This window comes from Eschrichtius robustus, chromosome 4 (assembly GCF_028021215.1).
Source record: "Eschrichtius robustus isolate mEscRob2 chromosome 4, mEscRob2.pri, whole genome shotgun sequence".
NCBI lineage: Eukaryota > Metazoa > Chordata > Mammalia > Artiodactyla > Eschrichtiidae > Eschrichtius > Eschrichtius robustus.
In genome coordinates this window covers 126,795,658-126,815,459 of record NC_090827.1, presented here as the reverse complement: position 1 = coordinate 126,815,459, position 19,802 = coordinate 126,795,658, and the positions used below count along the sequence as shown (strand labels likewise).

The following is a 19,802-nucleotide window of genomic DNA, read 5'->3' as shown; positions in this document are numbered from 1 at the left end:
CAAATTAATTATTTGTCTTTCTCTGCCTTCAGGTATATGGAATTTTTCCCTACTCCATCCAACATTACAAGTGACTTTCTATTTGAAAAGAGTGCTAATTACTTCCATTCAGAAGAAGCTCCCAAACGAGCTGCATCTCTGGTCCCCAAAGCCAAGATCATCACCATCCTCATTGACCCCTCAGACAGGGCATACTCTTGGTATCAGGTATGAAGCAGTGAAAAATACCGTTAAAAGCATTTGGTCATAGCTTGAATGTAAGCAACGTGAATTACCAAAGTCCAGATGTATTGAACAGTCAAATGTTAAAAGAGCTAAACAAACAAAAAAAATTATGAGAAATAAGAAATATTGATAAGATCTAATTGATATCAATTTGGGCAAGGAGTTTCAAGCATAACATAACAGAAGAAAATCACACATCAAAGAATTAATAGATTGAACCATATAAACATGTAAAATGTTGGTCAGTCACAATTAACAAAATTAAAATAACTATCTAAGTAGAGCATCTTTAGCAATACATGTTAAATGGCTTAGTTCCCTTAATTTGTAAAAAAAAAAAGTTCCTGAAAATTGGTAAAAGTAACTAACTAACTAAATAAATATTTGAGTAAAAAAATGAGCAGACAAGCAAAAGGCATAGGTAAACAATTTACATACACACACAAATCCAACCGCACAATAATTTACATGAAAAATGATCAACCTAATTAGGGATCAACAAAATATAAATCAAAATGGTACTTTTAAAAATATCATCTTGGCAAAAATTGTCACGCTTATTCTCTCTGTTGACAAGGGTGTGATGATAAAGGTGCTCGAACTTTCCAATAGAAGGATATATATGGAGATATTTTCTGAAAACTAATTTGATGACAGTTATCAAAAGGTTTGTAAAGGTACTTTTGTGCTGTGATTCCTCTTCTGGAATCGATCATAAGAAAACCTCAAAAGGATTAAAAATATGTATCCCTTTTTTATTCATCGAGATACTAATCATAATAATAATAACAAAAGGAAAAGTAAATGTCCAACAATATAGAATTGTGTCACACCAAAATGGAGTATTCTTCAGCATTTCATGATGGTTTTAATCCATAGGATGATAATTAAAACATAGTGTTCATTCTAATGTGTGGATAGATATTAATCAAATAAGCAAAAAGGTATATAATTAGAAATTTTGAATGCTCTGTGAGGGAGTATGGGAGCTGCTATGAGAGCACTCTCTAGAGAAATCAACTTTAGACTTAAAACTGATGGACAAGTAGGTTTAACTGAGTGAGGGTAGAGGGAGAGTGGGGCAGAGAGAAAGTATGTGTAGTCCCCTGGGTGCAAAGAACCACAGCACAGCTAAAGAACTAAAAAAAGGTTCATGTGGTTAGAGAGCAAAACCCGAGGTGGAGACCTGCGGGAGATGAGTCTGAGAAGCACATGGGAGCTAGAAGCCAAGTGGGAGAACCAAGTGGCCACCATTCCTTGAGCCATCAAAAGCCTTTTTAAAATGTTAAACCAGAATTAGTTTAACATTAGTTTAGTTAGTGTGTAACTACCAGAATTCCTTTTAGAAAACATGATACTATCTGCTATTTGAAGAATGGATTGGAGTGGAAGAAGTGACCACTCAGAGAAGTCAAGTAGAGGCTATTGCAATAGTCCTGCTGTGAAATGGCGGTAGCAAGGACAAAGATAATAAGTAGAAACAGGATGAAGGATAAAGTATCAAGAAATCTTTAGGGATTAAAATCAACAGAACCTGGTCAGAAAACAGAGTCAAAGATAAATCAAATTTCCAGTCTGGGCAACTGGATGATAGCCATATATTCCCGTGAAAAAGAAGCACTGAAGAAGGATACAGGTGTTGTGCGGGGGTGCGGGAAGGCTAAAGATGTAATTTGCAATTAAAAGAAGTAATTTAAAATCAGTAACAAATATTTACTAAATCATTAAATGGCAAGATCTAATGATGGGGCTAATACTACTGTAATTTTGAAATAGCGGTGAGTATAAACATTTGATATATCTGAAAGACCTGTAATGTGATAAAAAAGAACTGATTTTTATTGGTGGTAAAATCACAAGTACAGTACATACCAAATTTTATTTAGAAGTTACTAAAAATAAAGAGACTTTTTTTGAAGATTCATGTTCATAGATCCTCTGAATTCTATCAGCGGGAGTTATTAAGAACCCCTGCATTGAAACCTAAGGGATAGAAAAGGGTTTACATGTACTTGCTAGTAAATTTGAAGGTCTGGGATAGAGAAATTAAAGTGACTATGATGGTGTCTTTTTCCTTTAGAAAGTTGAGAACAACTTAATCTAATGAAAAGAGGGGGAAAATTTGGGAGGCAGTAGTTTAAGGACAGAATAAAGGGGGTATGAAATCTTGCTACAGGGGTGAGGTAAAGTTGACCAGAGAAATGTAAAATTGCCCACTGCAATGAAAGCCTAGTTAAAGCTGATGGCCTTGAATTTAAGGTGGTAATAATCTATATGTACTAAAATCCCAATGATATGTGTGCATACATAAATTAATGCCAAAATAAAGTAGATTAAAAGAAAAAACTTTATAGCATTGTAAAATAACAAGTAATTTTTCTTTTTCCTTTATTCTTTTTCTTGACTTTTCAAAATTTCTTCAATAAACATATATCGCTAAGAACAATAATGATGGACAGAAAAACGTGATACTGCAAACTGAGATTGCAAGTGGTTAGGAATTCAAGTGGAACACTTGTTTTGGGAGCAAAATCCAGAAATTATTGTTAGAATCCATGAGTCATTGACTCCCTAATATACAACAATGTGTCTTTCTCACTATAACAAAATTCACATTGCAAAGCAAGATAAACTTATTTTTTTCAATCGTGCCAAAAATATTGAGTTGTTAAGCCTTAATGAAACATTTTGAATGTGAACACTTGGGGGAAAATGTTGCACATTTTCCTGGCAGAAAAAATGGTCACTGCTTAGAGCAGATTTATATGAATCTTTTTTTTTCCCACATGGATTCAACAATTTTTTTTAAAAAAGAGAGAATCTATGCCTACTTCTTCAAGTAAATTCTTTGAACATACACATTTGAAATGAATAAATTTTTCTGATAATACTTTTTATTGCTATATTGCTAAGAGTAGGGTCCCCAGCCTGCTGTACATTTCAAAATAATGGAACCTATTACTTAGGCTACATTATTACCCAGTCCTGTCTATTCAGTAAGTACCATAAATTTGAAGCTCAGCAGGTATAATTCAGAAACTCCTACAAATGTCACCTGCCACTGTAATTTCTACCCCACATTTTTATAATGGGCCTCACAGAGGACCTATAGTGCTATTTTTTCCAGTTCTGTGTGACTTCTGGTCATATTTTTACGCTAATCTTTTTAGTTGTATAAGTATAAAAAAAAGTTGGTGCTAAACTGGTATAAGTCAATATAGAGCAGATTAAGTACAATTCCATATTATCACTGTGCAAAGTAGAAACGTTCACATTACTGTATTAACATGCACATACTATGTTTATATTTCTTTACCCAAGTTACCCTGTTTCTACACCTTGTATTAATTAAATGTACTATGTAGTCTCTATGTATGTAGCATAAAGCATTTACAAATAAGGTCAATAAATAAGCAATTATGAGAGGGCTTCAAAAGTATTATTATTTCTACCAACCTACCACTCATTAGTTACACTTTAACCATTTACCACTTAATCATCTTTACTTTTTAGCAATTTTTATTTCTAACATATATAAGGGCTGCTATTACATAATTCTATCAGGCTCTAATATACTTCCATCCTTATCCTGTAGTAAATTTTCTTTAAGTTCACTTTTAGATATCTTGCAAAATCAATTCATCCAGTCCCACACACCTCATTCATCTTCACTCAAATTTACTTTAAAGTTCTCGTAGTTTCCACATTTATTTTTTTCTGCTTATTAAAATCTTTCTCACTACATTTTAACTCAAAAGCATCAATCATTAAAAAAGATCCCTTCATCTTTCATTCAGAACTAATCACTTGTTGGTCTGACTATCACAGCAAATAACTTATACCTCTAGTCAAATATATGACTTTATCACAATCTGTTAATCTATTGTTTTCCATACCAGATTTTGATTTCTTTGAAGACAGCAATTTTGTCTTACCTATATCTTTTTATCTCTAGAATCTATTGCAGGTTATTGTTCTGGGAAGGATCTTAATGAATGCTTATAAAATTGTATTGATTTGTGTTGGGCTCTTGAGCTTGACCAATGATGGTAGGAGGTGAAAGATTCAGAGAATTTGGTACTGAAAAGCAGTAGTGAATTGGTATTTAGGAATTAGCAGAGTTAGGTGGAAACCCTTGGGAGGGTCAAAGTGAAGTGCCTTGGGCAACATCAACGTAAATGTGACACCTGAGCAAGCAAGAATAAACATCTGCCTTCTCTGTACCCATAGCACCTGACACACAGGGATATTAGGGAATTGTCAGAACCCTCAGCAGTGGCTGTAATGAAACAAGAGCACAGTAATATGTAAGCCTACTCCTGCCAATCAAAATCTCTTTTCATCAGGCTTGATCTGTCTGGTCCCTGACATCTTTTCACTTATAATCAGACCCATGGAGAAAATCCTTGTACTCTGTCTCTTGTCTTGCACCTAAACATTTTAGACATGAAGGCAACCACAGGCTTATCTGAATGCTACTTGATATATATGGAACCCTTATACTCTATATAAACAATATGCCAATGCCTAGGTTTCAATATAGTATGCACTTTTCACCTTATTTTTCATTCTAAAATCAATTAATTATTTTTTGTTACTTTTTTTGGAATAAAAGACACATGACACCCACACATATATCCACACATCAAACACATACATGCACACATACCTATGCAGGCATAAAGAAAATTAATTTTACAATTGACTTTCTTATTAAAGCACCAAAGATCACATGAAGATCCAGCTGCCCTGAGGTTTAATTTCTATGAAGTTATCACAACAGCACATTGGGCCCCATCTGACGTGAAAACTTTGCAGAGAAGATGCCTATTACCTGGATGGTATGCGGTCCACATAGAAAGATGGCTAACTTACTTTGCTACTTCTCAGGTAATGTCCTGAACTGAATTTCTTCTGTTTATTATATCCTCATAGTGTTGCACTGACAAACAGAAAATATAAATTAACATTGCCACAGATAGCAATTTGTTATCAGAGATGATCATACCTAAGGAAGAAATGTGGATTTTTACATTTTTAATGTCAATGGTAGTATTACAATGTTAAGTGGCTGTGAAACACATTCTGGGGATCTTCTTTTGGATAGTAGCTGGTCTCAAAGTGGTAGGGCCTCACACAGGAGGCATCAGGTGCTTCATAGGCAATCACCAGTAGAGGAGCAGCCAGTGAGACAGAACCTTTATGGAACACCATGTGCAGATACCCGTGTGTCATCTGTCCTGTGGGACTCTTATAAGGAAAGAAGGAGGTCGTGGATTAGACTGTCAAAACGGAAAGTGTTGTAACAGCTCCAGGAACTTGGGATAGAACAGGAAATAAGGATCTGAGGAAAGTGTCCACATCCTTTATCTTCTTCATTCCAGTCAGGTCACAACTAAAACCTGAGTTCTCTGTTGTGGTTTGTAGGGAGAATAGATGGTTAATTTTCATCTGTATGCCCATTATTTCCAAGCCCTTGGCTCCAAGGTTAACTCATGGAATTTCATAGGTTGGATAATTATCTGTATTACAGAGCAGATGGAAAATCGTGTTTCTACTGAACTACTAAATCAAGAGAGTGTCAGTGTTTATTTATGATTTACAATCAAGTTAGTTAAGGGTTATAAAAAATGCCTTTGGCAAGATTTGCTGTTTATTTGGAAGGACACAAGAATAGTAAACATTAACATGTATGCTAAGTAGTCCATATTTTCTTCCTTTTCACACTGATCTAGTTGATTAACATCTTACCAGGTCAAGGGAGGCAGCTTGGTCTATTTAATTTAATTTTGTTCTTCATAAAGTGACTATTTTTGACTCTACAGTTGCTAATTATTGATGGACAGCAGCTGAGATCTGACCCAGTTACTGTGATGGACGAAGTCCAGAAGTTTCTGGGAGTTACACCTCATTATAATTACTCTGAAGCACTAACGTGAGTCTATTCTCATGGTTGATTTCATTTCCATTATTTGCCATCATAAATTATCACTGGTAGGTGTGTATATAGCATCATTAATACTAGGTATGAATTTATACATCATTATGCTACTCAAAAGCAGTCAAAGGAATGTCCTCATTATTCATGTAGTGTCTCCCTTTTGAATACCAGGAACACTTTACCTTATAGGCATTTTATGTATCACAAATTCCCCTTTTTGTGAGCTTTTTCCCAGTATAAATTTGTTTAAGTAAACTTTCTACATGCCTACTCTATGCAGAAAGTGTTCTAGGAATTGAGGTTACAAAGGTGAGAAAGATGATCTCTTTCCCCAAGTAATTTACAGGTTAGAAATAAAATGTTGATGGCCTCCATTAGCTCTGTGAAAGTGAGTAGTGTTTTGGGCAGAACTGGGAAAGGGATACATTCATGTTTTACTCTGTATTTATTAAATTGTGTATAACCAAATATAATCACGTATAATGTTGTAGTTATTATTGCACAGCTGACCACCCAGAACCTACCGGCATGTAACCGTAGCCATTTTATTATGCTCATGGATGCTGTGGGCTGGGAATTTAGACAGGACACAGCCAGGACAACTTGTCTCTGCTCAAAATATATACCTGGGGCCATATTTGGGAAGACATGAATATCTAGGTATGACTTGAACGGCTGGAGACTGGAGTCTTCTGGAGGCTTCTTTACTCACATCTTTGGCTCTTGGACTGGGATGGCTCGAAGCTGAGCTCAGTGGGACGAGACCTCTCTGTGTGACTTTCTCACAGTGTAGTGGCTTTGTGTTCTGAGAGGGGGTGGTATATCGAGCGAATGTGGTTCAAGGCCTTCTCTGATCTAGCCTTGCAAGTCACATAGCATCACTTATGTCATATTCTATTGATTGCAACCAAGTCACTAGAGCCAGTGCAAATCCAAGGGGAGGGAAAGGAGCCTCCGCCTCTTGATGAGGAGGGGCAAGGTCGTTCTGCAGAAGAGAATGTGGGAGGGGGTGTATTGTTGCAGTCACCTTGGGAAAATAAAATCATATACTTGGGTAATTGAAAATGGAAAAAAAAGTGTAAAGAAGCAAAATAACAAACAAAAACAAAAGCTCCAAGAAGTCAAAATATATATTTAAAAGGGCATGTACTTGATGCCCTCACAAAGGCCTGATATACAGCCTATTAAGTTTTAGACAAAATTTTAACAAGCTTGATTATATAATTTCCCAGTTCACAGCAGATTAGAGTCAGCAATTAGACAATTAGAGAGGGTAATGGAAGGACAGGAAAAGAAGCAATAAGATTGTGTTGTTCCTTATCCACTAAAACAAGTCTAATGAAGTTTTTACCTACACATGGAAATTACAACACAAGGCATGGCCCCTGTTGATTAAGTAGACAAAGCTTCCCATAATACGTTTACATAAATACTTATTGATGTCAGCATGTCTTCCCCTGCCTGCCTGCAGTAGTTTAGGGAATGGTTCTATCCTGTTTACTACAAATAGTTCCTTATGGTTCAACAAACCTGTAAAATCATACTTTTAAAGAAGAGATTACAAACAAGTACAGAATATATGGTTTTTAATATGTCTCACACATCACAAAAATTAATAACTATAGTGATGTTCAGTGTAATAAAAGAATTTGTAAGGCAACAAATTCATATCCTCAAAGTTGTCTAACAGTTATTTGAGAAAGGCTTTGCATCTTAATTTCACAATTTCATGCCTACTGAAACCAAACCATAAAACAAGGAATTGATATAACTTAGCAAGAATAAATGCCCATTGTTAGACTTCGGGTATATAACATTGTCAATGAAATAAATGAAACCAGGGCAGCAAAGTAATGTGGATTCAAGGTTATGGCAACCCTATCTAAAAGAATGACTTTCAATATTCTGGATGGCTCCCCTTCCTCAGGTTGTATTAAACTCTGCCTCACAACAGCTGTTTGGAGAGCAAGGAGAGACAGCAGCCCATCCTGAGACCTCTGTACACCGGAGAGCAAAAGAGATGCTCTCAGTATGTATAAATATCTTGGCTTGGTTGCCAGAGCTGTATTTTGCCTGAATGCAGTTAAATATTCTCATCCTGAGGCAGAAAATGCTGTTTAGGGGCACTGTTATGCTGCTTTCCCCATCTCATTTTGTACAGCATGCAGAATTGTTTTTCCTCTTGGGAAATTAATGAAAACTAGAGAAAGGCCTATGATAGGCAAGGAGCAGATTGAAAAGTCCAGGTTGGAAATGACTCTGTCTTCCTTTTATCCATTTAACCAGTGATGTATTTAATTTTAATTGATAACATGTACTAGGACAACCTGGATTGCAAAGATCAGGTCTCTAGTAATAGATTGGGCAGGGAACTGTGACGAAATATTCCCTCTCCCCCTGAATGAGTTCACATATGTGCAGAAGCAAATTGCAGGTGCACCGGTATTATAGGAATGGGCCCAGGGCAACAAAATATTCTGCAGCTAATTAACTTTACGTCCTACTCAATTATGCTCCATCTTTCTAAAACATCTGCTGAGCAACAAAAATGCAAACCTTTTCGATGTTTTATGCATGCAGCAAGTCCCATAGCAGTAAATTTAAAATTTCCCTTCCTATTTGGTTTATTCTTTCATTTTTCCTACCTTGTTAGTCCTAAACAAAAATTCTTATATATCTGAGTTTAAACCAAATAATTAGGCCACACATTCTTTCTTTTGTAACTTTGGGCAGCCATGGGAACAAAACAACATTAGAATTTTCTTTAAGAGTATTGGGTCTGAATTAACCAATAGGATCATCTGCCTTCAACAAAAGAAATGAAGATTTGTCTAATCTTCCATTCACCATTTGTATAATCTGTGTCTCATGTTCTCTGGAAAAATATAGTGAATTATATCTTTACCCTTTTAATTTCCTCCTTGAAAAGTATAAACATTTTGAACTGTTAAAAAAAATATAGCAGTTTTCTTGGAAGCTTTAATTCAGGTTTATATACATGGAAACAACCTAAGTGTCCATCGACAGACGAATGGATAAAGAAGATGTGGCACATATATACAATAGAATATTACTCAGCCATAAAAAGAAATGAAATTGAGTTATTTGTAGTGAGGTGGATGGACCTAGAGTCTGTCATACAGAGTGAAGTAAGTCAGAAAGAGAAAAACAAATACCGTATGCTAACACATATATATGGAATCTAAAAAAAAAAAAAAAAGTGGTCATGAAGAACCTAGGGGCAAGATGGGAATAAAGACGCAGACCTACTAGAGAATGGACTTGAGGACATGGGGCAGGGGAATGGTAAGCTGGGACAAAGTGATAGAGTGGCATGGACATATATACACTACCAAATGTAAGATAGATAGCTAGTGGGAAGCAGCCACATAGCACAGGGAGATCAGCTCGGTGCTTTGTGACCACCTAGAGGGGTGGGTTTGGGAGAGTGGGAGGGAGGGAGACACAAGAGGGAAGAGATATGGGGATATATGTATATGTATAGCTGATTCACTTTGTTATAAAACAGAAACTAACACACCACTGTAAAGCAATTATACTCCAATAAAGATGTTTAAAAAAAAAAAAGTATATTTACATTACATTCAGTCACCTTACTATATACCATTGAATGATTTCAAAGAAATCTGTGAATATATTTTAACAGGGAAATCATAGAAATAAGACAATAAATATTCTAAAGATCCTATATATATGGTTGTAGTTTTGTAGTTCATCTTTCATCTTTTATGGATGAACAGGTAAAATATAAAACTTAATAATTTCATCATAAGAAAAGACTAAAGATCTATATGTTCTTTTTCATTACAGTAGAAATATCAAAAATATATAACATATAGTTTATTTAATCTCATAAATCAATTCAATGAATATTTGTAGAATTGAATTAAATTAAATCAAAGCAACAGGCATATGAAAGTGCATTTCCTTTATACAGTTGGTGAGGCTCTCTCAAAATTCTGTGTATAATTTATAATCATTATATTTTTATTATCATTTATATATTTGATCTTTTGTAGTTTTGATCCCCAGAAGGGCTTTTGGTGTCAACTACTGGAAGGAGGAAAGACCAAATGCCTTGGAAAAAGCAAAGGTCGAAAGTATCCACCCATGGATCCAGAGGTAATATTTTCCTCATCTTTGAAATACACTGGTAGAACCCTGTGCATACAACTATTTCAAAGCTAGTAGGCAATAAAATTGATTCCTTTTTCTGCTTTTTCATTGCTATCGATAGTTTTATATTTGGAAAATAAATAGACAGACCAACAGAGATAGATGATTGATAGGTATCTGTAGAAGCTGTGTGCTGGGATGCAATTCAAACATAAATACTTACTGAACAGTAACTCCTTTCCAAATATGTAAAGTACTTAAATAAATTATCTACTAAACAAGTGGTTTTGGACAAAATATATAAGCATTATTATTACATATTAAATACATATATCCAACGCCTATACAATGCATGGTACTGAGTTAAGCAAAGGAGAGTAAACTGCTCTGATCACCAATTACAACATGTGGTGGAGAGCTTCTTCCACATCGCCAAGCAAGGCTCAGACACCAGCTGTGTGTCCCACAACTCAACACAATTCTGACAGTCTTCCCAAAGATAGTAACAGATCCCACAGGCTAAGGACCCCATCCTACAAGACTGTCCCTCCCTGTTCCGGTTTTCACCTCAAGTCCCAAGTCCAGGTTATCACCTCCATCTTGAACCACTGGCTATAGATTGGACGTTCCAAAAACCCCCTCCTTTGTTCTGATTAATATGCTAGAGCAACTCCCAAAACTCAGAGCAACATTTTTCTTATTGGATCACTGTTTTATTACAAAGGGATATAACTCAGAAATAGCCAGATATATGAGCTGCATAGGCCAAGATATGGGGTAAGGGTGTGGAGCTTCCATGCCTTTTCTGATTTCTCTAGTCTCCCCAAATCTCCACGTGTTCATCAACCCAGAAACTCTCCAAACCCCATCCTTTTTCGGTTTTTATGGAAGTTTCATTACAGGGACATGATTGATTAAATCACTGACAAATGGTGATTGATTCAACCTCCAGCCCCTCTCCCTTTCCCTGTGGTCAGGGGATAACATTAAAGTTCCAACCTTTTGCACCAGAGGGCAGACAGCAGAAGCAAGAAGAACTACAATCCTGCAACCTGTGGAACAAAAACCACATTCACAGAAAGACAGACAAGATGAAAAGGCAGAGGGCTATGTACCAGATGAAGGAACAAGATAAAACCCCAGAAAAACAACTAAATGAAGTGGAGATAGGCAACCTTCCAGAAAAAGAATTCAGAATAATGATGGTGAAGATGATCCAAGACCTCGGAAAAAGAATGGAAGCAAAGATCGAGAAGTTGCAAGAAATGTTTAACAAAGACCTAGAAGAATTAAAGAACAAACAAGCAGAGATGAACAATACAATAACTGAAATGAAAACTACACTAGAAGGAATCAATAGCAGAGTAACTGAGGCAGAAGAACGAATAAGTGACCTGGAAGACAGAATGGTGGAATTCACTGCTGTGGAACAGAATAAAGAAAAAAGAATGAAAAGAAATGAAGACTGCCTAAGAGACCTCTGGAACAACATTAAACACAACAACATTCGCATTATAGGGGTCCCAGAAGGAGAAGAGAGAGAGAAAGGACCCGAGAAAATATTTGAAGAGATTATAATCAAAAACTTCCCTCACATGGGAAAGGAAATAGCCACCCAAGTCCAGGAAGCGCAGCCAGTCCCATACAGGATAAACCCAAAGAGAAACATGCCGAGACACATAGTAATCAAATTGGCAAAAATTAAAGACAAAGAAAAATTATTGAAAGCAGCAAGGGAAAAATGACAAATAACATACAAGGGAACTCCCATAAGGTTAACAGCTGATTTCTTAGCAGAAGCTGTGCAAGCCAGAAGGGAGTGGCATGATATACTTAAAGTGATGAAAGGGAAGAACCTACAACCAAGATTACTCTACCCGGCAAGGATCTCATTCAGATTTGATGGAGAAATCAAAAGCTTTACAGACAAGCAAAAGCTAAGAGAATTCAGCACCACAAAACCAGCTCTACAACAAATGCTAAAGGAATTTCTCTAACTGGGAAACACAAGAGAAGAAAAGGACCTACAGAAACAAACCCAAAACTATTAAGAAAATGACCACAGGAACATATATATCGATAATTACCTTAAACATGAATGGATTAAATGCTCCAACCAAAAGACACAGGCTTGCAGAATGGATACAAAAACAACACCCATATATATGCTGTCTACAAGAGACCCACTTCAGATCTAGGGACACATACAGACTGAAAGTGAGGGGATGGAAAAAGATATTCCATGCAAATGGAAATCAAAAGAAAGCTGGAGTAGCAATACTCATATCAGATAAAATAGACTTTAAAATACAGAATGTTACAAGAGACAAGGAAGGACACTGCATACTGATCAAGGGATCAATCCAAGAAGAAGATATAATAATTGTAAATATTTATGCACCCAACATAGGAGCAAATCAATACATAAGGCAACTGCTAACAGCTATAAAAGAGGAAATTGACAGTAACACAATAATAGTGGGGGAGTTTAACACCTCACTTACACCAATAGACAGATCATCCAAAATGAAAATAAATAAGGAAACAGAAGCTTTAAATGACACAATAGACCAGATAGGTTTAATTAATATTTTTAGGACATCCGATCCAAAAACAGCAGATTACACATTCTTCTCAAGTGTGCATGGAACATTCTCCAGGATAGATCACATCTTGGGTCACAAATCAAGCCTCAGTAAATTTAAGAAAATTGAAATCATATTAAGCATCTTTTCTGACCACAACACTATGAGATTAGAAATGAATTACAGGGAAAAAATGTAAAAAACACAAACACATGGAGGCTAAACAATACGTTACTAAATAACCAAGAGATAACTGAAGAAATCAAAGAGGAAATCAAAAAATACCTAGAGACAAATGACAATGAGAACACGACCATCCAAAACCTACGGGATGCAGCAAAAGCAGTTCTAAGAGGGAAGTTTATAGCTATACAAGCCTACCTCATAAAGATCAGAGCAGAAATAAATGAAATAGAAACAAAGAAAACAATAGCAAAGATCAATAAAACTAAAAGCTGGTTCTTTGAGAAGATAAACAAAATTGATAAGCCATTAGCCAGACTCATCAAGAAAAAGAGGGAGAGGACTCAAATCAATAAAATCAGAAATGAAAAAGGAGAAGTTACAACAGACACTGCAGAAATACGAAGCATCCTAAGAGACTACTACAAACAACTCTATGCCAATAAAATGGACAACTTGGAAGAAATGGACACATTCTTAGAAAGGTATAACCTTCCAAGACTGAACCAGGAAGAAAGAGAAAATATGAACAGACGAATCACAAGTAATGAAATTGAAAGTGTGATTAAAAATCTTCCAACCAACGAAAGTCCAGGACCAGATGGCTTCACAGATGAATTCTATCAAACATTTAGAGAAGAGCTAACACCCATCCTTCTCAAACTCTTCCAAATAATTGCAGAGGAAGGAACACTCCCAAACTCATTCTATGAGGCCACCATCAGCCTGATACCAAAACCAGACAAAGATACTACAAAAAAAGAAAATTACAGACCAATATCACTGATGAATATAGATGCAAAAATCCTCAACAAAATACTAGCAAACGAATCCAACAACACAGTAAAAGGATCATACACCAAGATCAAGTGGGATTTATCCCAAGGATGCAAGGATTCTTCAATATACGCAAATCAATCAATGTGATACACCATATTAACAAATTGAAGAATAAAAACCATATGATCATCTCAATAGATGCAGAAAAAGCTTTTGACAAAATTCAACACCAATTTATGATAAAAATCTCTCCAGAAAATGGGCATAGAGGGAACCTACCTCAACATAATAAAGGCCATATACGACAAACCCATAGCAAACATCATTCTTAGTGGTGAAAAACTGAAAGCATTTCCTCTAAGATCAGGAAGAAAACAAGGATGTCCCCTCTCACCACTATTATTCAACATCGTTTTGGAAGTCCTAGCCAAGGCAATCAGAGAAGAAAAAGAAATAAAAGGAATCCAAATTGGAAAAGAAGAAGTAAAACTGTCACTGTTTGCAGATGACATACTATACATAGAGAATCCTAAAGATGCCACCAGAAAACTACTAGAGCTAATCCATGAATTTGGTAAAGTAGCAGGATACAAAATTAATGCACAGAAATCTCTTGCATTCCTATACACTAATGATGAAAAATCTGGAAGAGAAATTAAGGAAACACTCCCATTTACCATTTCAAGAAAAGAATAAAAAGAATACCATTGCAAGAAAGAATAAAATACCTAGGAATAAACCTACCTATGGAGACAAAAGACCTGTATGCAGAAAACTATAAGACACTGATGAAAGAAATTAAAGATGATACCAACAGATGGAGAGATATACCATGTTCTTGGATTGGAAGAATCAGTATTGTGAAAATGACTATACTACCCAAAGCAATCTACAGATTCAATGCAATCCCTATCAAATTACCAGTGGCATTTTTTATGGAACTAGAACAAAAAATCTTAAAATTTGTATGGAGACACAAAAGACCCCGAATAGCCAAAGTAGTCTTGAGGGAAAAAAACGGAGCTGGAGGAATCAGACTCCCTGACTTCAGACTATACTACAAAGCTACAGTAATCAAGACAATATGGTACTGGCACAAAAACAGAAACATAGATCAATGGAACAAGATAGAAAGCCCAGAGATAAACCCACGCACCTATGGTCAACTAATCTATGACAAAGGAGGCAAAGATATACAATGGAGAAAAGACAGCCTCTTCAATAAGTGGTGCTGGGAAAACTGGACAGCTACATGTAAAAGAGTGAAATTAGAACACTCCCTAACACCATACACAAAAATAAACTCAAAATGGATTCGAGATCTAAATGTAAGACCGGACACTATAAAACTCTTAGAGGAAAACATAGGAAGAACACTCTTTGACATAAATCACAGCAAGATCTTTTTTGATCCACCTCCTAGAGTAATGGAAATAAAACCAAAAATAAACAAATGTGACCTAATGAAACTTAAAAGCTTTTACACAGCAAAGGAAACTACAAACAAGACGAGAAGACAACCCTCAGAATGGGAGAAAATATTTGCAAAGGAATCAACGGACAAAGGATTAATCTCCAAAATATATAAACAGTGCATGCAGCTCAATATTAAAGAAACAATCAACCCAATCCAAAAATGGGCAGAAGACCTAAATAGACATTTCTCCAAAGAAGACATACAGATGGCCAAGAAGCGCATGAAAAGCTGCTCAGCATCACTAATTATTAGAGAAATGCAAATCAAAACTACACTGAGGTATCACCTCACACCAGTTAGAATGGGCATCATCAGAAAATCTACAAACAACAAATGCTGGAGAGGGTGTGGAGAAAAGGGAACCCTCTTGCACTGTTGGTGGAAATGTAAATTGATACAGCCACTATGGAGAACAGTATGGAGGTTCCTTTAAAAACTAAAAATAGAATTACCATGTGATCCAGCAATCCCACTACTGGGCAGATACCCAGAGAAAACCAAAATTCAAAAAGACACATGCACCCCAATATTCATTGCAGCTCTATTTACAATGGCCAGGTCATGGAAGCAACCTAAATGCCCATCAACAGACGAATGGATAAAGAAGTGGTGGTACATATATACAATGGAATATTACTCAGCCATAAAAAGGAATGAAATTGGGTCATTTGTTGAAACGTGGATGGATCTAGAGACTGTCATACAGAGTGAAGTAAGTCAGAAAGAGAAAAACAAATATCGTATATTAACGCATGTATGTGGAACCTAGAAAAATGGTACAGATGAACCGGTTTGCAGGGCAGAAGTTGAGACACAGACGTAGAGAACAAACATATGGATACCAAGGGGGGAAAGCCGCGTTGGGGGTGGGGATGGTGGTGTGATGAATTGGGAATTTGGGATTGACATGTATACACTGATGTGTATAAAATTGATGACTAATAAAAACCTGCTGTATAAAAAGAATAAAAAATAAAAAGTTCCAACCTTTTAATCACAAGGTTGGTTCCCCATGACCAGCCTCCATTCTTAGGTGGGGTCCAAAAGCCACCTCATCGATGTAACAAAATATACCTTTATCTCTATCTCATTTAGGAAATTCCAAGAGTTTTAGGAGCTCTGTGCCAGAAATGGGGTCAATGATCAACTTCATATTTCTTATTATGAATCACAATATCACAAATAGGGTACAGGATAAAACAGTTATGAGCCCAGATTTATTATAGGAGGATAAATTAGTTACAGTCACTTGTTTATAGTAAGATACACAAAACAATGTGAAACTACATAAAGGCAGGGGAAAAAAAATCTTTCAATAAAAGTTATGGTATGTGGAGATAGACTAGGATTGGGAAACCAATTAGCAATCAACTGAGCAGATATAATGAGTATCTCTCCTAAGACAAGGTGGGCCAAAGGAGGATGGAAGTGATTAGGTATTACTATGGATATAGAACCAGAAGGTCCTCAAACTATACCTTTGAACTCAATAATTTCAAAAGGGCTTCAAAAATCACTTTAATCTACCAAGAAACCAATGTAAAATTCCACTACTTCTATAAAAATCTTATCCAGAATTTGAAGTGTTTACAATCTGGTTTAAGGGAAGAAATGTAATGAAATACCTGGTGAATGGTACAAGACGAAATGTAGTTGTCTTAAGTCCATTTACACAGTACACACAAAAGTGGCTAAGGGAGTTTTAGGAAGAAAGAGACTCATTTGTGCTAAAATATTGGGAGGGCTTAAGAGAGATGGTGTAACTTTGACCAGATGGAAACCTATACGTGGGCCATTGCTGCCTATATTTTCACAGGAAAAATGTTCATCTCTACTATTTTATCAAAGAGACACAGAACTATGTTCATTGGGTTCTAATATGAGGTAAGTGACATCCAGAGAGAAAGACCAATTATAAATTTTCTGTCTTCCAGAAATAAAACAAACTAAAACCACAGATATATCTGATCATCCTTTTTTAAACCATTCATCTAAAAGTGGCCCATCAGTCCAGCTTGGTTAGGAATATAAGAATCACAGGAAAGATCATTATAATGATCTTTATAATGAGACCTTATAATATCTTTGAAGAAGAAACGCTTAATTATTTTTCAAAAAAACTGTTTTGGTCCTGAATAAATATAGAAAACATTTTATAAATTGCAAGTTATTTCTTTAATCATGAAATTCAACTTTTGTGATTATGTTCATTTTTCATCTTTATGCTATGACCCAATTTTACATAAAGTGACCAATTTTAAAAACATAGATGTTTTTTCTGTAGATTTGGTACCACATCCGGTCCCTACGTACCTCATTCTTCTTTAGTATTATATACTTCGTATCAACTTTTCTCCCTACATAGACTTCAGCAATCCCTTAATAAATAGGTGTTTTAGTGGTTGTATAAGGCACATAAGTTATACCCGGACCCATTTTTATTTTACAGCTACACTTCTGCCAAATCTTTTCTAATGGTAAAAATGAGTGATATCTGTGGAAAAATACAAAGAAATACCTATTTTATAGCCAGTCCTAGTGTAGTAGAATTTCTTAAGAAATGTGCACAATCTCATTTAATGAACTAATAGCTTCCTTTGCCTTCTTTTTCTATTCACTTTTCAGTCTAGAACCTTCCTCTCTAATTACTACCGAGATCATAATGTGGAACTGTCCAAACTGCTACACAGACTGGGGCAGCCTCTCCCATCATGGCTGAGACAGGAGCTACAAAAAGTGAGATAGCACTGGAGAGAAGAATCAAGGCTCCCAAGATGCTGACTTTTACTATGAAACAGAAAAACAAACCCCCCGTCTTTTATCCCCTTAACGCACTTGTGACTGTCAACAGAGGATCGTGTGAATAAATCTCCTTCTATCTTTTTCATAAAATGAAAACTGTTATATATGCACGCATTGGCAATTACTAGCATCAATCCCTGTGTGAGCTTTTGAGAAATAATGTGGGGTTTTGTGGCATTACCCAGTTTCCAATGTGGGGATCATAACACAGCCCAGTTCCTCTGTTAACCATAAGGTTTCTGAAACTGTGTTTGACTGAGAACTCTGATTATATGCAAGAGACAAATTAGAATCTTGAGGAAAAGATAAGGACTGAGATATCTGTAAATGAGGCTAGTAGTAACCCAATATCTGAATTAAGGGCTTACATTTTCCCTTGCTAATTTAAAAACAATTTTGCTTTTGTTATGAAATTATAAGTATAATCCTATACTCTTATTTTGAGCAGTTATTACTTATTATATTTAGCCCACACATGTTTTCCTCTGTTACTCCTCTTTATGAATTGCTTTGACTTGCTAAAGAAGTTGCAAAGTTGTAACCTCCCACATTTTTGGTCTGTTTTCCTCTTATAGGAGGAGACTATCTGAAAGTTTCCATATTCACTGACAATAGTATTTTATCTGGCAAGGCATGCCATTCTCAGTGAATTTTGCATTATGGTTCCAACAGCGTCTATCAGAGATTTGGGGGGGGAAATGAATGAGAAAGTGCATACTTTGCATAATATTAACTACTGTGTGTAAGGCCATCTTTCCATGGGTAAAAATCTTACCATGCTATTAATCTAGGTATTTCCACCTGGACAATGATGTAGTATTTATATATTTTTTCACTATCCACAGAAGAAAAAAAACTTTATTGATAAGACATGGAATGAAAATACCAATATGTGTTTACAGGTAGAGAGAGGCACTTGTGCCTTTTATGTAGTACATGTCAATCGGTTAAAGCATGCACTTTTATATGTGTCAGTACATATACTAATGCAGAAGATTATGTTTTTAATGCCTATTTAACAGAAGAAATGTAATTTAAAACTTACCTCTTTAAACACCATGAATTCTCTAAATTAAACCATATTTCTCATCCATGCCATCCAAAAATTAATTTCTAGAGAAGAAGTGATGCTCTTCCTGTCTTAGAGTTATAGGTTACTCTCCCATTTGGAGGATTTTTGTCTCATTTGTCAATGAAGATATGTTAAAGATTTGTTAATCTTTTCAGTGATACATGAAGGTAAAATTTCAGCAGAACAGTAAATCAAAGTGGCTTTGGTAGCATTACCTATCAATCCATCCTTCCTCCAGAGTAATTTTTCTATAGGCTGTAAATAATATTACATTCTCCTATAATCTGAGCAATTATGCTTGACATAATTCAATGTCTTCAAAGGAAACTGAAGATCATCTTTTCTGTTTATTTGTTGTTTGTGGTTTTAAGCAAACAATTCAAGTATGATCTAAAAGAGAATCAAGAAACAGGATTCACCTTTGGATCTATACTTCATTAAGATTTTTGTTTTTCTGTTGTTTTCCCACTGCATCTAAAGGCTCTTGATCTTTTTCAGAAAATGTTAAGATTTTTCTTGGGTATGAATTAATACAAATCACAAAACTGTTGCTTTTGTTGTTCTTTGTTCAGTGTGAGACTCAGTTTCTCCACCTTATTG

General features: G+C 35.6%; 1 protein-coding gene across 2 annotated transcripts in view; it reads left to right on the top strand.

The window, feature by feature from the left end:
• The window catches only part of LOC137763860 (bifunctional heparan sulfate N-deacetylase/N-sulfotransferase 4), a 234,218-nt gene extending 216,145 nt beyond the window's left edge, over positions 1-18,073 (top strand). Inside the window, exons 9-13 of one of the 2 annotated variants that reach the window (XM_068542320.1) lie at positions 33-207; positions 4,945-5,115; positions 6,051-6,160; positions 10,207-10,309; positions 17,954-18,073. In XM_068542320.1, coding sequence (XP_068398421.1) covers positions 33-207; positions 4,945-5,115; positions 6,051-6,160; positions 10,207-10,309; positions 17,954-18,073 — 679 coding nt within the window. The remainder of the gene's footprint in view (positions 1-32; positions 208-4,944; positions 5,116-6,050; positions 6,161-10,206; positions 10,310-17,953) is intronic. The other variant, XM_068542321.1, reaches the window with a different exon arrangement.
• Positions 18,074-19,802: the final 1,729 nt, after the last annotated feature.